Source organism: Mustela lutreola, chromosome 12 (genome assembly GCF_030435805.1).
Source record: "Mustela lutreola isolate mMusLut2 chromosome 12, mMusLut2.pri, whole genome shotgun sequence".
Classification (NCBI taxonomy): Eukaryota; Metazoa; Chordata; class Mammalia; order Carnivora; family Mustelidae; genus Mustela; species Mustela lutreola.
Window position 1 is genome coordinate 97247257 of NC_081301.1, and position 27640 is coordinate 97274896.

The 27640-nt window shown below is 52.4% G+C and overlaps 1 protein-coding gene across 2 annotated transcripts; it reads left to right on the forward strand.

Annotated features, from left to right (window-relative positions):
• The first annotated feature begins 8623 nt into the window (after window positions 1-8623).
• Window positions 8624-16398, forward strand: LOC131812181 (NUT family member 2G-like). Of its 2 annotated transcripts, none has more exons than XM_059141280.1 (8): window positions 8624-9161; window positions 9636-10107; window positions 11348-12047; window positions 12949-13077; window positions 13478-13617; window positions 14073-14368; window positions 15060-15176; window positions 15540-16398. In XM_059141280.1, exons 2-8 carry the CDS (start codon window positions 10092-10094, stop codon window positions 16302-16304), a joined length of 2163 nt encoding a protein of 720 aa, XP_058997263.1. In that variant the 5' UTR covers window positions 8624-9161; window positions 9636-10091; the 3' UTR covers window positions 16305-16398. The 2 variants fall into 2 exon arrangements, with proteins under 2 accessions (XP_058997263.1, XP_058997262.1); XM_059141279.1 differs by having other exon boundaries at window positions 9965-10107.
• The last annotated feature ends 11242 nt before the right edge of the window (window positions 16399-27640 follow it).

The window sequence follows — 27640 nt, forward strand, 5'->3', positions numbered from 1 at the left end:
TCAAAAAGATAGCTCCGCTCTCATATTCACTGCAGCTTTCTCAACAGCCAAGATATGTAAACAACCCAAGTGCCCATCAACAGATACACAGATAATTACACACACACTGGAATATTCAGCCATGAAAGAGAAAGAAATTCTGCCATTTACAACAATATGGATAGACTTTGAGGGCACTACACTAAGCGAACTGAGTCAGAGACAGACAAATACCATATGATTTCATTTAGACAGGGAATGTAAATAAGCTAAACTCATGGAAACCGAGCAGAATCGTTGTGATTGCCAGAAGCCAGAGAGCGGGAAAACAGGACAATGTTGGTCAAAGACATAACCTTTCATTTATAAGACAAGTAAGTTCTGGGGACCTAATTTACAACACAGTGACTATGTTTAACGATATTACATTGCTAAGAAGTAGATCTTAAATGGTTTAACTATTGAAAAATGATGTGAAGTGATGGAGGTGTTCATTAATCCTCTTGTAACAATCATTTTACAATGTCTAAGTGTACCAAAGCATCACACCATACATCTTAAGCAATGTTCTGAGTCAATTATACTTCAATAACCATGGAAAAAACCAGTAGCCTACTTCTGAATCAATGCTATTGGCTTAGATGATCAGACCCATTCCCAACACAGTCTAGTGGAGGAAGACTCCCCTTGCTCACATTTGGGAAAATCCTCTGCCTTGGATGTTAGCCCATCATTTTAGTAACCCCCGGGGTCCCCAGCCCAGAAGCTAGTCCTGTAGGTCTCAGGAAAAAGGCTGATGAGATCAACCCTCCTGAGGAAGGCATGAAGTAGGGAATTATGGCCCCTGCAGACCTACACTATACCACCTTTAAGATGCTATAAAAATTTTAGTTGGAATGCCAAGGCAGCACACAGAGGACATGGCACAATGTGGGAGCATCCAAGTACAACTGTGCCAAGAGCTGGTAGTGCCTTCTCGGGAAGAACCAGCTGTGTGGAAATACCAGTTGGGAAGCTGACAGCAGTGCAGAGGTAAGCCCCCTCTACTGAACACGGAGTCATGCTGCTGGTTGTGCAAATTGTTCTAAAATCATACCCAGCATTTAATTTATAGAGGTGACTGAATGATGACATGGAGCACCAATGCCACTGAAAGCAGCATTCATTACTTGCATTTCTCCAAACAGGAGGGCACAGCATACCATGTACAGTCCCAGGGAAACACCAGGTTTGGGCACAAGGCAGAAACAGGAGTAAGGAGGAAGCCTAAGCCAGACCCTTTACCGGAGAGTCCATAGGAAAGGCAAAGCAGGGCGGAATAAACAGTTTAGGATTGCCTGGCTTGAACAGTTCTGGTGGGTTTTAGGCCATAGGGGTTGTCTCTTGTTGCCTGGTGTCTAACCCTGAGATGATTAAGGTCAGGAGGAGTACTGGCTTAGTGTGTGAGAATCAGGTAATGGGGTAATAGGGGCTACAAGATAACATGAATGTTGAAGGAGCATCCAACTGTACAGCATACATCCCTGAATCCTTCTGCATAAGGAGAAGCCAAGAGGTGCCTGGGTGGCTCAGTGGGTTAAAGCCTCTGCCTTCGGCTCAGGTCATGATCCCAGGATCCTGGGATCCAGCCCTGCATCGGCTCTCTGCTCAGCAGGGAGTGAGCTTTCCCCTCTCGCTCTCTGCCTGCCTTTCTGCCTACTTGAGATCTCTGTCTGTCAAATAAATAATTTCTTTTAAATAAGAAGAAGCCCCAAATCACTAACATTAATGGGGATATTCTTTGGCCCCAAAGAATGGATGAACCAATTAGGAGCAACATGGTCATTCACAATGACCAGGCACACATACAAAGACTATAGCCACAGATGCCCTGCAAACAGTTCATGTAGAGACTCCATAAACATACCCACCAATGCCTGAATATCCTTGCTTCACACACACCACAGCCACACACACCAGTGGTAAATACTGGCGAATGCTTCCTAAGATGCTCCTTAGGGGTAGGTGGTAAAGCATTAATCTGTATCATTTAGCAATTCACCTGGTGTTAATATTCTCGGCATGACTAATTCCACCTCCAGTCACAGAACTAGGAAGAGATATGCACCATTAACTATCCCAAGCTACTACAAGCCAGTTCCATCACACCTTATCCCCTTTCATAGGAACATGTGCACACAGTCCACTGGTACCCCAACTAATACCCTGAACTCTTACCCTGAACAAACAGAAACACACTACGTATGTCCGGAATGTACAGTCTTCCATACACCTAAACACATACAGTTGCTAGCTGCACCCTGAATACACATATAAACCTCTTCTTACTAACTAGATTTTTACAGAAAAAATCCTACCCACCTCAGATACTCACATGCCATGCCTACAACTCTATACACACATGCCCACACACAAACAAACAGCTAACATGTTACCCACAAGCTTACAATAAATAGCCTAAAAGGACAGGCTCTCAAAATATACCACATATACAGTTGCTTCATGAACCACCCAAAAATACTCCCACAATCTCACACCTCTAAAATGCACACACTCTACAGTTTCTGAAAACACACACAACCTACACACACTGTTTCCAAATAGACACACCGAACATCCGCATTTTGTAGAATACATACCTCCTAAGCCACCAATGAACCCAAATACACACACAGCCACAATCAACCTAACTTACCCAATCCATAAAAGAATACCCCCACAAACACTGAAAGCATGCATATAAGCAACCCCACCGACTTCTTCAACCATTACATTCAGAAGTTACAGAAGTGGATCCCTAAACCCACAAACATACATACTCACAGACTAGCCATGAATATACATACACCCTTCACACTCAGATGTACTCAAAACACCAACAGCCCTTGTACCCTACACTCATGACCCTTACACACCCATGAACACAAACACACATCCACTCCCCCAATCTCCAAATAGCCATTACCCAAAACACTATACACCATCCTCACATTTCTAGAATACAATGTTACCACCACAATCCCCAGACATTCCAAAAAGTGTACAAAAACCCGAGCATACTCCAAAGAAAATCACTTTGACTATTCCTGACAACCCCAAATCCTATGAATCACCTTATATATAATTCACCCACGTGCTGCTAAATGGAAACACAAACCCGTAAACACTCCTACAACACAAGGAAACATCTCTAGCACATCATATATTAATACATGTAAAACCCTTTCAGGTCCCAATTTATCTTTTTTTTTTTTTTTAAGATTTATTTATTTATTTGACAGAGATTACAAGTAGGCAGAGAGGCAGGCAGAGAGAGAGAGAGGAGGAAGCAGGCTCCCTGCTGAGCAGAGAGCCCGATGCAGGACTCGATCCCAGGACCCTGGGACCATGACCTGAGCCGAAGGCAGCGGCTCAACCCACTGAGCCACCCAGGCGCCCTCAGGACCCAATTTAAAAAGGATTTCAAACGTCCACATTTCCTTAATACTCACAAAACCATATTCCATACCCCCAGTACATGCAAATAAAATCCAACTCCCCTGTATAAACGTATCTCATTACTGTATCAGTACAAAAGTACTCCCAGATATGTGCTCATAATCCTCTAATGAAAAATGCAAATATGTGCCATAAACATATTTATCCCACCTGCCATGATCCATGAACACAAACAAACACACATTTCTCATACCCCCAATATACCCCAAATTACCCAGCATGCTTCAAATATGAAAACATACCACCTTATACCCCCAAACACACATGAAGCTCCACGTTACCCACATACACATAATCACTCTCAAATACTCAATAACTCCACCATCTTCCAGAACACAGAATAAGTCTGCAGCTTACCCACTCACCATTCACACACCAACCCATTCATTTGCACGTATGGGACACACCACCAATCCCGGAAGTCACACACTTGCCCTTACACCCCCAGATATGTGCTCACAGCTCCTGAAAATCACCAAAAAAATGCATGGACCAGACAGTGTGCCCTGAATGCACAGAGGATCCATCTGGAATGGATGATGACATCAAAATGTCAACCTTAAAAATAAAATAGCCAGTCAGTTTCCCAGCAGAATGACTTCATTCAGGACCAGCAGAGGAAGTGCAATTTGGAACACGGTAACTACGACAAAGAGTAGGCAGGGCAGAGAACAAAGGAGAGGGGCTTGTTGTTAGAGAGGAAAGGGGTAAGCTGGGAGGTGGGGGTCTGAACCAAAGTTCACTGGGGAAGATCAAGAGTTGAGGTTGGGGGCAGCTTTTCATTCGCTGGGCAGCTGCTGGGCAAGGAGAAAGATCGTCCACTGCTGGAGTAGTCAGGAACGCTTTTTCCGACTGGCTCTACAAATGGGAGTGAGTGGTAGTGCCTGAAGCTTCCACGTCCCTAGTAAATAGGGTTTCCTTTACTCATTTCCACAGAAAATATTTAAACAGACGCTATGCCAAAAATAATAACCCTTCCAAACCTGACATTACACACCACCTGCCAACATTCACAGGGCTCACACCCAGACACAGACATTCCCAAAGTCCTAAATCACAAACGCGTTACTCAAACACCTTGAATTACAACTCCAGCCCTCTCAGTAAACTTAACTGCCCTCACCCTCAGAAAAACACACTCAGGGCTCCCTGTGAGCCCCAAATAGCCACATAGACCTCACCAACCCACACATGAGGATATCCCAGTCAGATTCCTACCATCTAAAAACGCAAATAAACCTCACACTAGCAATTCATTAAACATAATCCCAGGAGACTCCTATAGGACAGGCACAAAACCACCCACGGCCACCAAGTTCTACAATCCACCAGAGACCACCAAGACCCATAAACCACATTTCCTGATACACACCACGAACCCCCAAACAAGTGCAGAATCTCAACAACCCGCCAACACACAGACATACATCTTGCACTAGAAACATCCCCACACAGTCCCTTCAGTCCCAGAATGCGAGCATACACCGCCTTAAGTCCCAAATGAACACGCAGCAGGGGGCTGGCCAAGCCTTCACAGGCAGAACCAGCTCTCCCCAAAAGTGTGTAACAGATTCAAACACACACACACACACACACACACACACACACTCTTGATCGGAACCACGGGACGGAGGTGCAGCACCGATTTCCCAGCAATCACACAGCTGCCACCCTCTTCTCTGTAAATTCCGCGGACCAATGGGGACCTCCGGCCGTCCCTGGTTTTCGCTTCGCTCCTCCATCAGCCCACCCGCGCTGCACGCACCTCGCCACAGCGCCTACACTCACACCGGAGCCACCACCCCGAATCGCCGCCGACCCGCTCCACACACCAGGCCCCGGGACGCGGAGGTGACCAGTGCGAAGCCTGGACCCCAGAGCCCCGGACGAGACCCCGGACCCGTGGGCCCCCAGTACCCCGGACCCGCAAGCGCGGACCCCAGACCCCGGCGGCCCTGAGTGTCCTGGACACCCGAACTCAGACCCCACTATCCCCGAGCACGGAAGCCAGACCCTCCTGTCCCCGGGACCCCAGATGCCCGAAGGCAGACCCCGAATCCCCGAGCACAGACCCCAAGCCCTCGGCCCCCCATACGCCAGACCCAGTGCAGAACCCAGCCCCGCGGGCCCCTGGCTCCCCAAACACCAGAGCACAGACCCCCAAGTCCCCCAGCACGGTCCCCGGTAGCCCAAACCCCCGACACCGACCCCAGACCTACGGGCCGCCCGGACCCCAGGTCCCCCAGTGTGGACGCCAGATCGTCCGCACCCCAAACCCGCCGCCTCACAAGGGCCCCACAGGAAACTCGCAGGAACCGCACTCACCCTACAAGGTCAGGGTGCAAAGAGCCCGCCCGAGGGTCTGCGCGACGCACCTCAGCATGCCGCGAGGCTCAGACACGGGTCGGCCGGGACTCCGGTCCCCGCGGGCCACTCCTCAAGGGCGCACACAAGGCGAAGCAGGAACACCACGGACCGCGGGCCGCCAGCCCTGCACGCCCGGGAGCGCGCGCCCGCATCAAGCCCAGCTCGCGCCAGCACCAGGTGGCCACGCGCGGCCCCGCCCCCGGCCGCAGGACCGTTAGCGACCCCGCCCCCGAGCCCGCGCAGGCGCGCCTTCTCCCGCGGGCAGCCTCAACGGAAGCTGGGAGCCGTTGCGGGGGAGGGTCCGGGAGACGTGCAGCCCCGCCCCTCGGGAGGGGTACGCGGGCGCGTGCGCGTGCGCGCGACGACGTGGGCCTGCGCCTGCGTGGGCGCGCGCGGGGCAAGCCCAACCCGGCCCGAGAGCCCTGCAGGAGAGGCTGGAAGCAATGGGTCCCGGAGCCGCGGGCTGCACGGGGACGACTGCCGTCCCGCACTCCTTGTGGTGCTCCTGCCTTCAAGCCAGCGCGTGGGAAGTGAGCGCTCACGGCCCTGACGTCGCAGACGTGCACTCCCTGGCCTCGGACGCGACCTTGCGAACCACCTGGGACAGGGGCCTCCGAAGCCCGAGGGCCCCGCGGCCGACCAGCTCCGTCCGGACTGCGCATCTGCTGCTCTTTCCCGCCTTTCTGCGCCCTCCGCGCCCGCCGGAGCCCCTGCGCCCCGCAAGGTTCCATGGAAGCACAGTTCTGGCGGAGAACTCAGACCCGGGGAACACTCGGCGCCATCCTCCCCGACTCCATCCGCAGACTGTCCCCCGGGCACAGCCTGTCCACAGCACGTTTCCTGGCGGCGCTGCTCAGTGCCTGGGAGCGTCCACACAGCTTGCCTCGCAAGGCGCGTCTTCCGCCGTGGGTCACCGCGCCTGGTGCAGGTGATGGAGCGGGCGGCATGGCCGCAGCTTGGCTCTGGCTCCCTCCTCTTCTGGAATATCCGAGAACTTCAGTGCGCGTGGGAAAAGGGGCGACGGACTGCCCTGACCTTGTGACATTTTTGGAAGAAGCTTCAATCACCCCATCTCCTTCCAGTCCGTGGCCAGGGGAGGGCTGTTTCCGCCGACCCGGGAGCCCTGTCCAGAGACGGCTGGCTCTCAGCAGTCCCTGCAGGCAGGCTCAGAGACCAGCCCGCGAAGGCTCTCTGGTGCCGCCTGCCACGACCCGTCTTCCCAAACTGCCTTTGGGCGAATTTGATTCCATCTGCTCCTGGGCTGTAGGATTTGGAAGCGGTACAGAAATGGTTGCAGCATTGAGACGAGATGCTTTTTCCACAGTGCCAGGTTTGAATCAGTGGCCCCGAGAAGGCTCCTTCAGATCCTACATCTGAGCCAGGAGCGAGAACCTTGTGACTTTGGAGTCCACTTTCCTTCGCGGGGCGTGCGGCCAGGCAAGGAACTGTTTCAGCGCCTTCACCAAAAAGAGTTCCTGTTCAGAGAGTGCAGCCACGGTTCTAAAGCTCCCTTTCCTTCCCCAGCACCCTGCTGTCCTAGGAACTCCGCCGTCCTGGCGGTGGGAATGGGGCTTGTCTCCCTAGCCAGACGTCTGGCTTCGGCCTCTGAAGTTCTCAGCCCTCATCACCCTTGGCCCATTTCCTAAGAGCCCTCTCTTCTCACAAAGAAAACACCAATGCTCCTTGGCATCATGGTGTTCCCAGTAAACTGACATTGACGTGAAACCTGAAGAGGAGTCCATGAGATTTTAAAGGGGGTGCTGCCATGACTCCCACGTGCATGGGGCCACATTCAGTGTGAGCCTGGATTCCAAAGAACGAGCGTCTGCGGTTTGCATGCCCATTGCAGGGCTTCCAGGCTCAGAGTGGCCGGCCAGCCCTTAGAGGAAGCTGGTTGTGTGAGTGGGAAATGGATAGGAGTGGATACCCCAGGAGGCTTGGTCTCAAGGGGCACATCCCTTTCACGAGTAGTGACTGTAACGGCTCAAAAAACCAGGGCTATCGGGTCTTTCTATGCCCCTTTGCAATAAGAAAGGGGAAGATCTCCTATGCCTTCTTCCTGTCCTCACCCCCACTAAGCCTGGACACTCACTGATATATGATGGCTCTTCCAAATTCCAAATCCTTCCAAGAGCCTGCAGACACTCTGTGGGTGTGTGTGGGTGTGTGTGTGTGTGTACACACAAATGAGCTCTGCAGTGAAGCCAAGATAGCACTCTGGAGTGTTCATATCCAAGATCTTTTTCACACAGGAAAGTGACTAATAATAACTGGATACGTTACACATTTTTGGTAGAGATGTCAGATAAAATGCAGAATCCCACCCAAATGCAAAATTAGGTAAAGGGGGAAAAATCTGCATTAAAGGTATATATCAAGGGGTGCCTGGATGGCTCAGTGGGTTCAAGCATCTGCCTTTGCTTCAGGTCATGATCCCAGGGTCCTGGGATCGAGCCCCGCATCGGGCTCTCTGCTCACTAGGGAGCCTGCTTCCCCCTCTCTTCATTCTCTACCTCTCTGCCTACTTGTGATCTGTCAAATAAATAAATAAAACTTTTTTTTTCTTTTTTTTTTTTTCTTTTTTTGTCGGAGTGAGCACAGGCAGACAGAGTGGCAAACAGAGGCAGAAAGAGAAGCAGGCTTCCTGCTGAGCAAGGAGCCCGGTGCGGGACTTGATCCCAGGATGCTGGGATCATGACCTGAGCCGAAAGCAAGCCGCCTAACCAACTGAGTCACCCAGGCATCCCAATAAATAAATCTTTTTTTAAAAATATTTTATTTATTTATTTGACAGAGAGAGATCACAAGTAGACAGAGAGGCAGGCAGAGAGAGAGGAGGAAGCAGGCTCCCCGCTGAGCAGAGAGCCCGATGTGGGGCTCCATCCCAGGACACTGAGATCATGACCTGAGCCGAAGGCAGCAGCTTAACACACTGAGCCACCCAGGCGCCCTAAATCTTTTTTTTTTTTTATATAAGAAAAGTATATCTCAAATATTTTATGGGACACAATTCTTGGAAACGTCGATTCCATGTTTATCTGTGATTCTAATTTAATTGAGTGTTTATTATTGTTATTTGCTAAAATTGGCCAGCCTTATTGGATGGGGCCCTTCGAATTTAGGAGGACTGTAGCACTTCTTCTGGGCATCCACCCTCCAGAAAGGAGGAGAGGAGCCGCATTACCAGGACAAGAACAATCACTGTGCATATCCACACACATTTTGGGACCTGTATCAACGTTCAACCAGAGAAACGAAGAGCGTACATTTACTTTTTGAGGCACAATGCCATCTCTCCAAAGATCTAAAGGACAAAGGTAACACTGGGTTCCTGGGAGAAAGGGGGCCGGGTTGCCAGGAGGAAGAGGTGGGAGGAAAAGGCGTCCCTGCGCAGTCTACTATGCACAGTGTGACTTTGAACCAAAGGTATTGCTCGTTAGAACGTTTCCACTAAGGTAGTGAAAGAGGTTAGAAATCCATATCAAACAGCAACACAATACGCCGAGGAACAGGACATCGTGATTTCTGGTCGCGCATGGTAGGGTGCACGAACTCTCTCTGTGAGACACCGGGGCTTTCCAGAGAAAGGGACCCTAGTAAGGCCGGTGCTGCTGGATCTGCTCGGCTCCGAGCTCCGCAGGGCACTGGGCACAGGAGCACCCGAGGCTGGAGAACGAGGTGTGAGCAAACCTACGGGATCTGCTGACACCGAGCTGGTTTGAAACCCTCATTTCCACGTGGCCTTAAGGACCCATGTGCTCATCAGCATATCTGTTCTGGCTTTTGTACAGGAAGTCCAGCCCCTGTTGAATAAGTCAAGAGCCAGTAGGAAGCAGAGCGGGTGGAGGGACACAAACCGAGGTTGCGGGATACAACATCGAACCAGAGGAGCACTGGGTCACACCGCGATGCGGTGAATCTGGAAAACAGTGTCTGAACTGCCTGGAAAGGCGCTCCCTGATTGTGCTGTCCCTTTATCCTTCGAAAGGAACTTGGGGTTCTGGCCCACCTACCAGAGCCTGACTCTTGGAATGTCTCCCCACCGCCAGCCAGGGCAGGGGCCCTCCGCCCCTCCCCCGCCACAGAATGTCATGAGGTCATGCATTCTCACCCTGTTTAGATTCAAACTTTCCTGGCCTTGGCTTGGGTCTTGAGTGTCTCGCCTGCAGCAGCTCACCGTGTGGGGCCCGGACCTGACTTTTGTCACTGTGGAGGCTGCCAGGCGGCAGCGTCCTCTGCCTGTGCGGATGGCTTTCCAAGGAGGTGAGTCTTTGGCTTGGGTTGGACGTGTCAGGGGCCAGGCCACCCCTGAAGCCCTTGGGATTCAAATGTGACACCGGCCAGGGGCACTTGGGTGGCGTTAGGTAGAGGAAGGGAGCGCACTGGACCCCCAGGGACAGCGACCTGGGGGCTGAGAGGCTGGGAGTCTGCAGAAACCTGCTAGGACGTTGGGCAGGGGCTCCTTGGAGGTGGGTCGGGCCCTGTCGGGGGAAACGCCCTGTGTGTGGGGAGAAAGGATGGCGGCAGTCTCGCCGATTCTCTCCGGGGACACACGCCTCCTTGGGCCCGGTGCAGGGAGAGGTGGGAGTGTGTCATGAGGGCGGCACAGGCCGGTCTTAGCCAGAACGTCGTTCCATGGGACTGTGTGCGGCCCAGTGTGCAATGGCGTGTCCTGCCCGAGACCTGGGCCGGTGGTCACTCTGAGCCCACGTGCCCCCCGGCCTCATAGGCCTTGTCTTGGATTCGGCAGGGTCGTGGCACCAGGTGGCCTCAAGGTAGGGTTCGGGCTCTTCAGCTGCTCTGGGTCGCTCCCCTCTTGAGGAATCGCAGTTCCCACCTGCTTCCTCTTGTCCTGTGTTCTGGGCTGCTGTCCCAGGCTGGCCCTATGTCCAGGGTGTGTGGATGGTTCTGAGACGGGCTTACCGCAGGGTTTGGGGGGAGCTGTCCTGGCAGAGATCCAGGTCAAGTGTTCTTGTTCGGTTGTGCCGGGCCGGGGAGTAGAGGGTGGGATTCGCCGGGAGCCTCGAGGACCGGAAGGCTGGCGGGAGAGGGGCCCGAACGGTTCAGACGCTGTCTGTTCACAGGGCCCCTCCAGGTGCCTAGGATGGACCTTGCAGAAGGTCTCCAGCGGCCAGGGAGGCTGCTGAGGCCATTTCCCACAGGTCAGGGTTCCACCCAGACCCGAGTCTTGGGAGGCCGCCCGTGAGGCTGGAGAGTCGTGTGTGGGGGTCCGTGGCTGGTTCTCAGAGGCAGTGCTGGCCCAACGGCCTCTGCTGGGCAGACAGGATGACGTGCTGGGAGGGGCGGGGGCGGGAGTTCCCTGCGGGAGGCCAGAGCATGGAAATGACTCTGGGACACTGGCAAACTGCACCTTTTGCTGTGATGCCCCTCACGCAAAGCCACGGGATTCACTGCTCTGCTCCCGGGGACTAAGGGTGTCCCGGGTCCTCCCTCCCGGCTGCGGATTCTCTGACCCCATCCGGCCCTTTCCTTCTGTCCACAGCATCTGCAGTGCTGGGACGCCATGTGGCCACGGACCCGGGAGCCTCCCTGTCTGCTTTCATGGCACGGCCCTTCCCCCCACCCACTGCCGGCGCCCCCCACCGGCCACTCTGGGGGCAGCACCCGCCGCCCCTCCTGACCCAGCCATTCCCTCCTGGTGGCCCCCTGGTGCTGCCAGCTTTCTCCAGGACTCCGCTGGTGGCAGGAGAGGCTGGCCTTGGCCCTAATGGGACTGGGACCTGCAATGTCACTGTGCAGGTCAGGTCAGAACAGGGGTGCTCTCTGACCCCCCAGACTCAGACCATCGTCCTCACTCCAGCCCCCCTCAGCTGGAGTGCTCCAGGGGCCCTCGGTGGGGGTGCTGCGTGTCCCGCACCCATCTTCGTGACAGCCTCTGCGGTGGAGACCAGCATGCCTGCCTCGGCCCGTGGGGGCTCCCAGGCCGGCAAGGGAGGCTTGGCCCCAAGCCTTCCACCTCCGGCTCAGCCCCCAGTCGCGCAGCTGACCACCGTCGTGCCCCCAGTCAACGCCTGGCCACAGCCTCACGGAGCTTCCAGGAGCCGGAACACGGCCTCACCCCAGGACTCCTGTAACCCCAAGAGTGTTTACGAGAACTTCAGGCGCTGGCAGCGCTTCAAGTCGCTGGCCCGGAGGCACCTCCCGCACAGCCCCGACGCAGAAGCTCTCTCCTGCTTTCTCATGTGAGTGGCCTCGGCTCTCCCTCAGCCCTCACGCAGGCCCACCTTGGGGCGCGCACACAGGGCAGTGATCTAGGGCCGCTGGGAGGAAGGTCAGGGGCCGGGACCCTGCTCTAGGAAGGCACTTTCCGGTCCAGGACACCTTTCAGTCACGCATCTCAACTAGCACTGGGGCGGTGTGTGTGTGTGGGGGGGGGGGGGGGGGTTGTCCAGCCCACCTGTCCCTCGCAGAGACATCACGGTGACAGTCGCTGGGGACTCACAGGCAGATAGGGTCCGGGTGTCAGAGGAGCGGCTGTGGTTTGGGTGCCGCACTCTTGCTCATCCGGTCTCCATGCATAACGGGCCTGGGGCATCTCACGGCCAGGGGACCAGCCCAGCAGAGGAGACTTGGGACTTGCAGGGCCAGCAGAGGTCCTGTGCGGGCCCCACCCTCGCTGTCCCAGAAGATCCCTCAGAACTGGAGGGGAGGGAGCAGAGGTGGTGTAGGGGTGAGGGTGGGGGATCCTTCCTGCGGAGCTCTGACCGGGCAGGCCTGGCCTTGGCATCTGAGGTCCCTCCTGAACACGGGGTGATGGCATTTCCTGCAGAGGCTGGACTCATTGCCCGGCACCTTGATGTCCGCAAGTATTATTACAAGAGGCAGAGTCCAGAAGGACTGACTTCCCAGGCCACCCCGTCCCTGCTCCTGTCAGTGGACAGTCAGCCTGGTGCCCGGAGCCCAGGGCTGGTGTGGTGGGAGGCGGTGACCGTGGTGGTGGTGAAGGTTGATTTGCACACCTCGACACCCCCTGTCACCTGCCAGCACTCGTTCATGCTGGGTGGGGGACACGGGCTCCAGAGGATCCGGGGAAGGCTGGGGGTGACCGGACTGCAGCCGGCCCCTGACCCCGACGCCTTACAGCCCGGTGCTACGGACCCTGGCGCGCCTGAAGCCCAAGATGACGCTGGAAGAGGGAGTGCGGCGGGCCGTGCAGGAGTGGCAGAGCAAAAGCAACTTTGACCGCTTGATCTACTACGAGATGGCGGGAAAGTAAGTCAGGTTCTCTGGCCCGGGGCTCTTGGGCGAGTGGGCCGGGGGCAGGGTCTGGCTATGCTGATGCTCGCTTGTCCCAGAGGGCCACCCTCCCCACCTCCCTGGCGGTTCCACCTTCCCTTGCTCTGGACCCACCCCTAGCTCCGCCAGAAGGTCTCAGGACGGGGTTGGGGATCCTGAGGCCTCCTCGCCTGGGGTCGGACTCCCTCCGACTCAACTCCCTGCGGGGGTGGTGGAGGCGATGCGCCGGACAGCCCGCCTGCCTCCTCCTTGGTGGCCGGGGCCACGGCCGTCCCTCCAAGGCCCCGCCTCTCCCGGTCCCTCGACCTGCTGCTGGCCCTGCTGGCTCCAGGGCTGGGCCCCCTCCTCAGTGCGGCCTGGGCCTCCTCACCCCCAGGTTCATGGAATTCGAGATGGAGGAGGAGATGCAGATGCGGAAGTTACAGTGGGTGAAGGTGGCCCAGGGCCTGCCTCCCCCAGCGCCCCCGAAGCCTGAACGGCGGGGGACCCCAGCCGCGGAAGCGGGCCCGCAGCCAGGTAAGGCCCCCACATCCCCATGACCGCGGGTGGCCAATGGCTGTGGGGGCCAGGGAAAGGCCTCTGTCCCTGGGTCGTGTCTGCTCCCACAAGGGGACATTGGTCGTTTGACCAGATCAGCCGGGGGTCTCAGCTGCCCTTTGTCAGGACGGGTATTGACCTGGTGAATTTCTTGACTCCTCGCCCCACGCCTGTCAGAGGACCTGGCACCAAGTGGGGAGTGGGGCTGTGGGAAGTGGGCTGTGGGGAGACCCCTGGAGGATCAGGGGGTCCGCCCTTGCCCACGTGGCTGGCTGTGAGACACTCCTCCTCCCCGCTCTGCCAGTCCCACGGTGCCCATAGCTTCCGGTGGCCCTGACCCAGCCCCCAGGGACATCAGTGTCCCCCTAACACTGCCCTCCCGATGCTCTGCCCGAGCCGCTCACGCCTCCTCCCTCCTTCTCGCTCTGCCTCAGCGTGCGTTCCCAGGAAGGCGGGTTCCAGGGCCCAGCCCTCCCGCCTGCAGCCACACCGACCCCCGCGGCGCCGGCAGACCAAGGCGCCCAAGGAGATCCCTGCAGAGGCTGTGAGAGAGTACGTGGACATCATGGAGGGGCTGCTGGGGCCTGGCCGCTCAGCCCCGGGGGGCCCGGCAGGTGAATGGGGAGAGGACGGAAAGGAGCCACAGCAGGACGAGGCCGCGACCTCCCCGGACCCGGGTCTCCTGAGCTACATTGACGAGCTGTGTTCCCAGGAAGACTTCATCACCAAGGTGCGCTGGCCCGCAGCCTGGTGTCTGGAAGATTCCAGGGACTGGCACTCCAACGCCCAGTTTGGGGCTGAGCCCAGGCCTTTGGCATTAAGCGCTTTCCTTGTTCCCGGGCTGTGTGCGCATGTGTGCGTGCATCCTTGTGTACTTGCCACGTGCGTGCAGGCATGTGTGTATACTGCTGTGTGCGCAGGTGTGCGTACACACGTGGACGTGTGTGCCCACATGCCCAAGCATCGTGTTTGTGTGTTCGTGTGTGTTTGTGCATGTGCATACCCATGCGTGTGCGCATAGAGGCCTGTGCGTGTGCATTTGTGCCTTGTGTGGATGTCTTTGTGTATGTCTGCATGTGGTCCTGTGTGTCCGCTCACGTGTGTGTCGGCCTAGGGGTATGTCCTTTGGTGTCTGAGAGTGCACGTATGTTTTGGGGGGGGTGTGTCTGTGTGCATGTCCAGGTTTTGTCTCTCTGTGTACACACATGTGTGAATGTGTGTGTGTCTGCACACATGCATGTCTGTGTGTGTGTGTGAGAGAGAGAGAGAGAGAGAGAGGCCAGTGACTGTATCGTGAAAACTTCTCCCACCGTCTGGAGAAGGATGGGTGTGTCTTCACTTTTCCGCATTTCCTGCTGACCCTCCTGGCTCACAGGGGGCTCCCTGCCAAGTCTGGCCCCAGCCGCTTTCCTCTGTCCCAGGTGGAGGCAGTCATCCACCCCAGCTTCCTGGCGGAATTGCTGTCCTCGGAACCACAGCTGGACCTCCTGGCCCTGGCTGAGAAACTGGAGCAGGAGGAAGGGCTCAGCCCCGCAGAGGTGAGCCCGGGGAAGGACGGGCTCCAGGCAAGCTGCGGGATGCAGGGGACCCAGGCGATGCAGGGGGAGGGAGTGGGGTCCCAGGTGAGCCCGAGGAGGGGACCCAAAACAGAGACCCACATGACTCTGTCCCCCTTTGCTTCTTGTGAATCACAGCACCGGGGAGGCCAGCGTCGGGGGGCCACAGAGCAGAGAATGGGAATGGAAGATGGGCAGCCTGGGACGGGAGGGAGGGAGGGACTAGGGGGATGTCAGCAGAGCCACAGCCTCGTGGGTCACCCTCCCTGCCTCCCCCGGTGCCACCGGCCCATGCCCCCGTCTCACTGGCCTATGCTGGCCAGTCACTGTCCCCTCTTTCCTCAGCTGGTGGAGAAAAGACTGGCGGCCTTGAATACGGAGGAGGGTGTGCAGGCACCGCCACGTCTCTGCGCGGCCCGGTCGGGCCCCAGTGCTGAGCACGAGACCGGTCCCGGGATGGGGCTGGGGGTCAGCGACAAAGCCTGCCCAGCAGACACCGACGGCCAAGACCTTCAGAGGCATGGCCGAGCACAGAAACAATTGTCGGGGCCCGGAGCCTTTGCTCTCTGTCCCGGACGACAGGAGGCCCCTGCACCCAGGGCCCGACGGGTCCCCGCCCCTCCGGAGGGGCAAAGGTGTGCCGCCCCTGGACCGGGCCCCAGAGATGCCCCGCTTCTCAGAGAGGCCCCTCCTGCTAGGGACACTCGAGGGCTGGTGGATGGGTCCAGTGAGGACGAGGAGGAGCTCCCCAGCCTGGCCTTCCTCCTGGCCTCTCAGCACAGGCTGCTGCCCTGGAGGCTCTCCCAGAGTCCCGCTCCTGCCTCAGTCATCCCCAGCCCTGGCGGTTGGGGGCCGCAGGGGGCTCCACGGGCCCCCTCTCCTCAGAGAATAGGCCTCGGTCCGGCCACCGCCCCAGCTACAAAGTCCAGGAAGCGGGCTCTGTGTGAGGGTCCTGCCTCTGTGGCAAAGATGCCCCTGCCTGGGGCCAACCTCAGGGTGTCTGGGAGGCCGGCCTTGGCTGTGGGGCTGGTTCACCCCTCACAGCCTGCAAAGAGAAGGCGTGACTCCTTGGTCACAGGGAGGAGAAGGAAGCGTCACTGCAGCCAGTAGGGAGAAGTGGGCCTGCGCTCCAGGGCCGGCACACCCCGGGGCCCCCCAAGGAGCCTAGGGGGTCCTTCTCAACCTGGTGCTGATCCTGGCTGTGGGAGGGAGGGGGAAGGAGGGAGGGAGGGAGGGAGGGGGAAGGAGGGAGGGAGGCAGGCAGGCCATGACTGTGGGGGTGGGGTGGCTGTAGCCCATTGAGGCACCGTGTGTAAATGGGGAATAAAGTTAAGTTTTCCGTTAACGCTCTGGGCCACTTCTTCCTACTGGCGTGTCGGCTGCCACCGGCGTGTGGGCTCCCCATCCCACGGGATGGAAGAGCCTGAGGGGCTTCCTGGGGCTCCCGTCACCATCCGGATCCCTGAACGTCCAGGGATGGGGAGCCCTCTGCACCACGACCGTTTTTGAGAATGAAGTCCGCAGACAGCCCCATCTTCCAGAGCTCCCTCTGCCTCCCCGAAGCTTCTGCCACGGGTCCGACTGGGCGGGGGGTCCTCAGCTCCTGCAGGGCTCCCTGTGCGGGGCCTGAGGAGATGGGCTCTGGGCCTCGGGCTCGTGGTAGCAGGAGTGTCTTCCAGTGCCAGCGGGATCACCGAGCTGGGAGGGCCAGTGGGAGATCCGCCCAATCCCAGTGAGGATAGACACGGGGCACGAATGAGGGCGGGTGGGGGCACTGGCCACGGTGTGCACACAGGAACCACAGCGGTGGCGCAGGCGGCAAGTCCCGTGGCGGGATTTCTGGACAGGGCCGTCTTCTCCAACCATGCAGGGAGGTGACCCTGCTGCCCCCCACAACTGCCCTGCACCTCCTCTCACTGGGAGTGCGGGTCCCCTCCGGCCCCTAGACCTGTCCCACCCAGATGCTGTGGTCCCAGGAGCGAGCACTCAGGCCCTCCACGTTCTAGACTCTGGTGCCTTTTCCGGGTTTGGTGAGGCCCCTACAGCACTCAGCACTCCCAGATGTGCTTTTCCTGCACGCAGGATGGGGCCAAGGCCATCCAGGTCCAAGGGACACCTGGCCCTCTGCTTCCCTCCTCCCGACCCCAGCAAAGAGTTTGGTGGAGAACGGAACTCACGCCGGTGTCCTTGTCCCGCTGCACGGAATCCTCAGGCCACCCCACAGGGGCTCCTCCCTTTCCAGGCAGGCGGCTCTGGAGTGCTCCCCAGAAGCAGAGGTTTCCTCGTGGTCGCACTCCCCAGCGGCTGCCCCTCCCTGTCCAGCTGGGCCTCACAGAGAGGAAGGGGCTCAGGGGTCCAACCAGACCCAAACAGAGGCCGCCCCTGTGCCTGTCACCCTGCTTTGTCCCTGTCCATGGTGTGCGCTTAGTGAGCGCTGGAACTAACGGTGTCCGCGAAGATTTGCCTCTTTTCCTTGGAAAATACAAAGTCTGTGCTGCGGGAAGGAAATTAAGTGGAGAAACATTCCAGATTTTTATGGCCCCCAACCTTCCTCGCCACAGAAACACTTAGGAGAGGTGACAGCCTGCGGGGACGGTGTGGTGGGGCCGAGTCAGGAGGGAGCTCCCAGGAAGTGAGGACGAATCTGCGGTGAGGACCAGGTCATCCCTGGGGAAGTCCTGGTGCTCACCCAGAGCAGGCCCAGCTCTGCTCTGCCCTGTCCAGTGGGGCAGGTCCCAGTCAGCTCGCTGGGTCTCCATAGAGCCTGCAGGAAGCCAGGCTCACGCTTTCCCGAGAGCACCGTGGGCTCTGGGCGGCCTGGGGACCGGGGCGGCCCTGTCAGTCAGCCTTGCGCGTTTGGCTGCAGAGCCTCCTCGTGCTCCCCTAGGATGAGATCCAGCAGTGGGGGCCTGGAGTTCTGGGGAATCCCTTGGATACAGGAGCATTCCTATCACCACTGATGACAATGCTGTGCCTTCGGAGGGCACCCGGGAAGCTCGGGCTCCCGTGGCCACCCTTCCGTGCCTGCACGTTTGCTCTTCATTCAGAGATGCGTGGGTCCCACAGGCTGCGGTGCGCTGGGCGGGAAGAGGAGAGCAGCCAGCTTGTGGGATCCTGGCCAGGGCGCCCCAGTGCCCCCACACATGGCGCTCGCCCGGCGGCTGATAATGGGCAGGGCAGGCTCTGCCTGTGTCCACGCCTCCATTCATCATCCACTGTCCCTGGACGCAGGTGTCATAGGAGGCTCTGGCCAAGAAGGACAGTGTGGGGGCTGCGTGTTCAGACAGACAGTGGGGCGAGCTGGAGCCATTCCTGCTCACATGTCTGCTCTGGAGAGTCTGGGCTTGGATAGTCCCCACTTGTCGGCCCCCTGGCGTAGTTGTTGGTGGGACCCTCCCCCAGACAAGCGGGCAGGGGCCCCCGCCACCCGGCACATCCACTGGGAATGCCCCGGACATGACTCCCTGAGTTCTGACGGCCTGTTTCCTCTGGTATGCCTGTGCACACCTGGGCCCTTGGTGCTCATTTTCGTAAAATATCTTGGGGTTACGCTGTGCTGTCTGAGGGTTCCTTCTGCCATCCTCCCTGGGTCTCTGAAAGTCAGATCCCACTCTCATTCTATCGTCTGTGTTTGCAATGTACTTTGTGTCGGTTCATTCTGAGGATCCTGTTTCACGGATGCGTGTTGTGTGAAAGTGTACAATGTGTCTGGACATTTTACATAGAGATGTTTTCCACCCATAACTGCATAAATTGCAGAGGGATTCCTAAGGTTTTTGTAGCTTATAAGACTCCTAAAAATAGGGACGCATGGGTGGCTCAGTTGGTTAAGCAGCTGCCTTCGGCTCAGGTCATGATCCCAGGGTCCTGGGATCAAGTCCCACATCGGGCTCCTTGCTCAGCGGGGAGCCTGCTTCTCCCTCTGCCTCTGCCTGCCTCTTTGTCTGCCTGTGCTTGCTTGCTCTCTCTCCCTCTGTCTCTTACAAATAAATAAAATAAAATCATTTAAAAAAAGACTCCTAAAAATATATAAATAGAAATATAGTTCATGGAAACATTTTCCTGTACCTTTCAATCCAATCTGGATTCTAGGCATTGTGCCAAGATAGTCTCAGGAGCATATACAAACAAATCAACCAGTGACAGTGCGAGCATGGGGGTGTCTTCAGAACCAGCAGTGCGATTAAGATCAGACCCTATTCTTCCCTCCCTATTGTTACCTGGACACTGGCTTTGCAAGATTCCTAGTGCTGTCCCAGAAAGCAAAGGACATTGTACTGTTCCAGTCTCTGGGTACTCTGATAAATGTGTGTCCTCTATCTGGCTTCATATTTTATGGACATTCTCCCGTTGGTTACTCTGAATGTGCAAAATATTGAGAATTTCTAGATAAAACTGATGTTAAAATTGTTTTCTCCAGTGATATTTGAATAAGTCATATAATGTTAACTAAAAAAACATAATTGCATTGTAATCTAATATGTCCAAAGTTTACACTCTAAGATATATATGGATAAAAGTGAGGATCACAAGTGCCCTCCTTGACGGGGCAAAGATGGTGGAGGAGTAGGGGACCTTATTTGAACTGGTCCTTGAATTGAGCTGGATGTCACCAGACCATTCTGTCCACCCACAAAATCAGCCTGTGATGTAAGGAGGTATACCTGGATCTCTAGAAACAGAATATCTCCGGTGGTTAGTCTTGAGGTATGAAGCGGGGAGCCATCATTCTATGGGCAGATATCAAAAGATAAACAGAAGAGGTTACTGCCTATGTTCTCCTCTAGGATCCTGATGGATTCCTGTCTCACATTGCGGTCTTTTATCCATTTTGAGTTTATCTTTGTGTACGGTGTAAGAGAATGGTCGAGTTTCATTCTTCTACATATAGCTATCCAATTTTCCCAGCACCCTTTATTGAGGAGACTGTCTTTGTTCCACTGTGTATTTTTTTTCCTGCTTTGTTGAAGATTATTTGACCATAGAGTTGAGGGTCCATATCTGGGCTCGCTACTCTGTTCCACTAGTCTATGTGTCTGTTTTTATGCCAGTACCATATTGTCTTGGTGATCACAGCTTTGTAGTAAAGCTTGAAATCAGGTAACATGATGCTGCCAGTTTTATTTTTGTTTTTCAACATTTCCTTAGCGATTTGGGGTCTCTTCTGATTCCATACAAATTTTAGGATTATTTGCTCCAGCTCTTTGAAAAATACCAGTCGAATTTTGATCGGAATGGCACTAAAAGTATAGATTGCTCTAGGCAGTATAGATATTTTAACAATGTTTATTCTTCCAATCCAAGGGCATGGAATGGTCTTCCATTTTTTTGTGTCTTCTTCAATTTCTTTCATGAGTGTTCTGTAGTTCCTTGAGTACAGATCCTTTACCTCTTTGGTTAGGTTTATTCCCAGGTATCTTATGTTTCTTGGTGCTATAGTAAATGGAATCAATTCTCTAATTTCCCTTTCTGTAGCCAAGTGCTGGGTATTATGGAGGGCACGCATTGCATGGAGCACTGGGTATGGTGCAAAAACAATGATTTCTGTTATGCTGAAAAGAAATTAAAAAAAGATAAACAGAAGGGGGAGGGAGCCTCCAGGATCCTGTATTGTTAGAGTACAAAAGCCTTCTGCTTTTGAAAAAGAAAAGTTGGAAAAGAAAAACAAAGCTGGGGGCATCACATTGACTGATTTCAAGCTATGTTACAAAACTGATCACCAAGACAGCATGGTACTGGCAAAAAAACAGACACGTAGACAAATGGAGCAGAATAGAGAGCCCAGATATGGACCCACAACTCTACGGTCAAATAATCTTCAACAAAGCAGGAAAAAATACCCAATGGAAAAAAGACAGTCTCTTCAATAAATGGTGGGAGTAAATAATGGGAAAACTGGGCAGCTATATACAGAAGAATGAAACTCGACCATTCTCTTACACCATACACAATGTTAAACTCTAAATGGATGAAAGACCTCAATATGAGACAGGAATCCATCAAAATCCTGGAGGAGAACATAGGCAGTAAGCTCTTCAACATTGGCCACTGTAACTTCTTTCAAAACATGTCTCCAAAGACAGGTGAAACAAAAGGGAAGATGAACTTCTGGGACTTCATCAAGATAAAAAGCTTCTGCACAACAAAGGAAATAATCAACAAAACAAAGAGGCAGCCCACAGAATGGGAGAAGATATTTGCAAATGACACTATAGACAAAGAGCTGATAGCCAAGATCTATAAAGAACTCCTCAAACTCAACACCCAAAAAAACAATCACATCAAAAAATGGGCAGAAGACATAAACAGACACTTCTCCAAAGAAGACATACAAATGGCCAACAGACACATGAAAAAATATTCAATATCATTAACCATCAGGGAAAGTCAAATCCAAACCACAGTGAGATACCACCTTAAACCAGTTAGAATGGCAAAAATTAACACTGCAAGGAAGAAAAAATGTTGGAGAGGTTGTGGAGAAAGGGGAACCCTCCTACCCTCCTACCCTATCCACCTACCAGCCATTTTGGAAAACAGTGTAAAGGTGTCTCAAAAGTTAAAAAATAGAGCTATCATATGATGCAGGATGATGGAGGACATTAGGAGAAGGAAGGGAAAAATGAAGGGGGGATACCAGAGGCAGAGATGTACTATGAAAGACTATAGACTCTGAGGAACACACTGAGGGTTTTAGAGGGGAGGGGGGTGGGGGAATGGGTTGGCCCAGTGGTGGGTATTAAGGAAAGCTCATATTGCATGGAGACCTGGGTATTATGTGGAAACAATGAATCATGGAACACTACATAAAAAACTAATGATGATGTTGGGGCACGTGGGTGGCTCAGTGGGTTAAACCTCTGTCTTTGGCTCGGGTCATGATCCCAGGGTCCTGAGATTGAGCCCTGCATTGGGCTCTCTGCTCAGCGGGGAGCCTGCTTCCGCTCCCCTCCCCTGGCCTACTCTCTGCCTACTTGTGATCTCGCTCTGTCAAATAAATAAATAAATAAATAAATAAATATCTTAAAAAAAAAATCCACTGATGTACTGTATGGTGACCAACACATCATATTACTACTACTACTACTAATAATAATCAGAAGAAGTGAAGAAGAGGAGGAGGAGGAGGAGGAGGAGAAGAAGGATAAAGCTTTTCCTGTGAGTTCAAAAACAAGGCAAGAATATCTTATCTCATCCCATTTTCAACTTATTATTTTAGGTTCTAGTTAGTGTGGTATAGGAAGATATGGAAATACAGACATATGGTCTGGAAAAGATGAAATATTCCTGTTATTATTTGCAGACGATATAACTGTCTACATTAAAGATTCTCAGGACTCTATGAGGAAACTCACACTAAATTATAATAGATTACTTTAGCAAAGTCTCAGAAGAAAAGATTAGTGTAATATGCAGCTGATCATATTACCATAGACTAGCAACAAACAATTGGAAACCAAAATTAAAAACCTATACCATAGTTCCCTCCAAAATGAGATGTTTGATATAAATCTTTTAAGAAACGTAGAGGACCCAGACAATGAAGCTTGTAGAACTAATGAAAACAAGCAAGACTAAGTAAGTGCAGAGAGGTATTGCTTTCATGGATTTGAAGAGTCAATGTAGGAAAATGTTAGTTCCTCTGAAATTGATTTACAGGCTTAAAATGCAATTCCTATCAGTTCCCAGTAGAAGTTTTCTTTGGTTAAAATAAACAAACTTAACAAAAAATGTCAAAACCCAGCAGGAGAAGAGAAATCATAAAGATCAGAGCAGAAATCAATGAAATAAAAATTAAAAAAACCAATAGAACAAATCAACAAAACTAGGAGCTGGTTCTTTGAAAGAATTAATAAGATTGATAACCCCCTGGCCAGACTTATCAAGAAGAAAAGATAAAGGACCCAAATAAATAAAATCATGAATGAAAGAGGAGAGATCACAACTAACACCAAAGAAATACAAACAATTATAAGAACATACTATAAGCAACTCTATGCCAACAAAGTTGACAATCTGGAAGAAATGGATGCATTCCTAGAGACATGTAAACTACCACAACTGAACCAGGAAGAAATAGAAAACCTGAACAGACCCATAACCAGCAAGGAGATTGAAAGAGCCATCAAAAATCTCCAAACAAACAAAAGCCCAGGGCCAGACAGCTTTCCAGGGGAATTCTACCAAACATTTAAAGAACTCATTCCTATTCTCCTGAAACTGTTCCAAAAAATAGAAATGGAAGGAAAACTTCCAAACTCATTTTATGAGGCCAGCATCACCTTGATCCCAAAACCAGACAAGGATCCTATCAAAAAAGAGAACTACAGACCAATATCCTTGATGAACACAGATGCGAAAATTCTCACCAAAATACTAACCAATAGGATTCAACAGTACATTCAAAGGATTAGTCATCACGACCAAGTGGGCTTTATTCCAGTGATGCAAGGTTGGTTCCACATCCACCAATCAATCAATGTGATACAATACATTAATAAAAGAAAGAACAAGAACCATGTGATACTCTCAATAGATGCTGAAAAAGCATTTGACAAGGTACAGCATCTCTTCCTGATCAAAACTCTTCAAAGTGTAGGGATAGAGGGCACATACCTCAATATTATCAAAGCCATCTATGAAAAACCCACGTCAAATATCATTCTCAATGGAGAAAAACTGAGAGCTTTTCCGCTAAGGTCAGGAACACGGCAGGGATGTCCATTATTACCACTGCTATTCAACATAATACTAGAAGTCCTAGCGTCAGCAATCAGACAACAAAAAGAAATTAAAGGCATCCAAATCGGCAAAGAAAAAGTCAAACTGTCATTCTTTGCAGATGATATGATACAATATGTGGAAAACCCAAAAGACTCCACTCCAAAACTGCTAGAACTTCTACAGGAACTCAGTAAAGTGTCAGGATATAAAATCAATGCACAGAAATCAGTGGCATCTCTTTACACCAACAACAAGACAGAAGAAAGGGAAATTAAGGAGTCAGTCCCATTTACAATTGCACCCCAAATCACAAGATACCTAGGAATAAACTTAGCCAAAGAGACAAAGAATCTATACTCAGAAAACTATAAAGTACTCATGAAAGAAACAGAGGAAGACACAAAGAAATGGAAAAAATATTCCATGCTCCTGGATTGGAAGAACAAATATTGTGAAAATGTCTATGCTACCTAAAGAAATCTACACATGTCAAAATACCATCCATTTTTTTCAAAGAAATGGAACAAATAATCCTAAAATGTATATGGAACCAGAAAAGACCTCAAATAACCAAAGGAATATTGAAAAAGAAAGCCAAAGTTGGTGGCATCACAATTCCAGACTTCAAGCTCTATTACAAAGCTGTCATCATCAAGACAGTACGGTACTGGCACAAAAACAGACACATAGATCAATGAAACAGAATGGAGAGCCCAGAAATAGACCCTCAACTCTATGGTCAACTAATCTTCGACAGGCAGGAAAGAATGTCCAGTGGAAAAAAGACAGCCTCTTCAACAAATGGCGTTAGGAAAATTGGACAGCTACATGCAGAAAAATGAAATTGGACCACTTCCTTACACCACACAGGAAAATAGACTCAAAATGGATGAAGGACCTCAATGTGAGAAAGGAATCCATCAAAATCCTTGAGGAGATCACAGGCAGCAACCTCTTTTACCTCAGCCACAGCAACTTCTTCCTAAAACATCACCAAAGGCAAGGGAAGCAAGAGCAAAAATTAACTAGTGGGACTTCATCAAAATCAAAAGCTTTTGCACAGCAAAGGAAACAGTTAACAAAACCAAAAGACAACTGACAGAATGGGAGAAGATATTCACAAATGACATATCAGATAAAGGGCTAGTATCCACCATCTATAAAGAGCTTAGCCAACTCAACACCCAAAGAACAAATAATCCAATCAAGAAATGGGCAGAGGACATGAACAGACATTTCTGCAAAGAAGACATCCAGATGGCCAACAGACACATGAAGGAGTGCTCCACATCACTCGGCAGTGGGGAAAATACCAATCAAAACCACAATGAGACCAACTCACACCAGTCAAAATGGCTTAAATTAACAAGTCAGGAAATGACAGATGCTGGTGAGGATGCAGAGAAAGGGGAACCCTCTTATACTGTTGGTGGGAATGCAAGCTGATACAACCACTCCGGAAAACAGCATGGAGGTTCCTCAAAAAGTTGAAAATAGAGCTACCCTATGACCCAGCAATTGCACTACTGGGTATTTACCCTGAAGATATAAACCTAGTGATCCAAAGGGGCATGTGCACCCGAATGTTTATAGCAGCAATGGCCACAATAGCCAAACTATAGAAAGAACCCAGATGTCCATCAACAGATGAAAGGATAAAGAAGATGTGGTGTATATACATAAAATGGAATACTATGCAGCCATCAAAATAAATGAACTCTTTCCATTTGTGATGACATGGATGGAACTAGAGCATATTATTCTTAGCGAAAAAAGTCAATTGGAGAAAGACAATTATCATATGATCTCCCTGATATGAGAAAGTGGAGATGCAACATGGGGGGTTGGGGGCATACAAAAGAATAAATGAAACAAGATGGGCTCGGGAGGGAGACAAACCATAAGAGACTCTTAATGTCACAAAACAAACTGAGGGTCGCCGGGGGGAGGGGTGTAGGGAGAGGGTGGTGGGGTTATGGACATTAGGGAGGGTATGTGCTATGGTGAGTGCTGTGAAGTGTGTAAACCGGGTGATTCACAGACCTGTACCCCTGGGGCTAGTAATACATTATATGTTTATTTTAAAATTTTAAAATTAAAAAAAAGTTTTTTTTAAATAAACTATTAAAATTTCAAAAAATATCAACAAACTTGTTCTTTATTATTATTATTATTATTATTATTATTATTTATTTGAGACACAGAAAGAGAGCACAAGCTGAAGGAGGCTCAGAGGGAGAAGGAGAAGCAGACTCCCCTTGAGCAGGGGGTCTGACACAGGGCTCGATCCCAGGACCCCGAGTTCATGAACTAAGCCAAAGGCAGCCGCTTCACCAACTGAGCCACCCAGGCACCTCCAAACTTATTCTAAAACTTGTATCAAAGTTCAAGGAAGGATGATCAGTGAAATTGTGGACTAGGACTGTCCAAGATCCTGTTTCCCCACAAAAATGTCAAAAGAAACAAAACTACCCCCTCCCCAGAAATTTCTGAATCAACTTTGTAGGAGCTCCGGAAAATAGTCAAAAGTTTCTAGTGACCAGCCCATGCCTGATCAAAGAAATAAGAAAACATTGTGGTGTTGCTACTGGCCCTTATCCACTCCTCCCACTCCCCACGCCCTAGCACGGCCATGGTCTCAGTTTCTGGCCAGCATCAGCTTGGTTCCTGGTTCCCCTCCTCCAGTGTGAGGTAGCAGAGCAGATCTCACTTACAAATAATTGTGTGCCATCATTCTAACCTGTCTGAGGGTTCCCAACGGCCTGGGTCCAGAAACTCCTGTCTGTTTGTACAGCTCAGACACATAGGAAAATGGCCAGGCACTGCCTATAAACTACAAGGCCACTCTGAACCAACAGACACCCGACTTAGGAGATTCTGTACAGACATAAAACAGACCATTCCAAGCCCACGAGATAAGCTGAGGGTTAGACTTGGGGAAACTAGGACTTTCGAAAGTAGCTTGTCTACAGGGGAACTTGGGAAGCCATGTGCAGGACAGGCAAGACTCACTCAGACAAGACTCCAGGCTTCCACCCCAGGCTGACCCCAGGCCAAGAAAGCCTAGCTCAGTGGGGCACAAGGACCCTAATACCAGAGCCAGCAGTACCTGGGCAGGTGGCTCTTCCCTCTTATTAAATGGAGATGGTAGCAGTGTCTCTAGTTGCAGGAGACATGGACCATTGGGTCACAGGAGACTGAAAGGGAGTCACAGGGGTATCTAGGAGCACAGAGAGAACCTGGAAGTGGTCACAGGGGTATGGGGGGCACCAGCAGCTTGTAAAGAGTCACTGTAGTTTCTGGGGGCACAGGAGGCATGGGAAAATCCCCAGGGATTTGGGGTCAATAGCAACCTACAAGCAAACAGTTGTGTCGAGGAACAGGGTCCTTGGAGAAGTTGCAGGACCCATGGAGCCCCAGATGTGTCAGGGTGGATGGAGGCTTGGAGGAGGCCCAGCAGCAATGGGGTGGTCAGGGATGGGCTCAGAGGACCCCCCAACAGCATCAGGGTGGATGGGGGTGCTCAAAGGAACCCCAGCACTGTCTGGAAGTGTCGTGACATGTATGGGCACACATGGGACATGGAAGGAATAGAGGCATGTGTGAGGCAGCAGAGAACTGGGAGGAATCACAGGAGATTCACCACCCAGGGTCCTCTGAGGCTGAAGTGCAGCTTTCCACAGGATTGCATTCTCATTGGGAGGCTCTGGGTAGAAAATCCA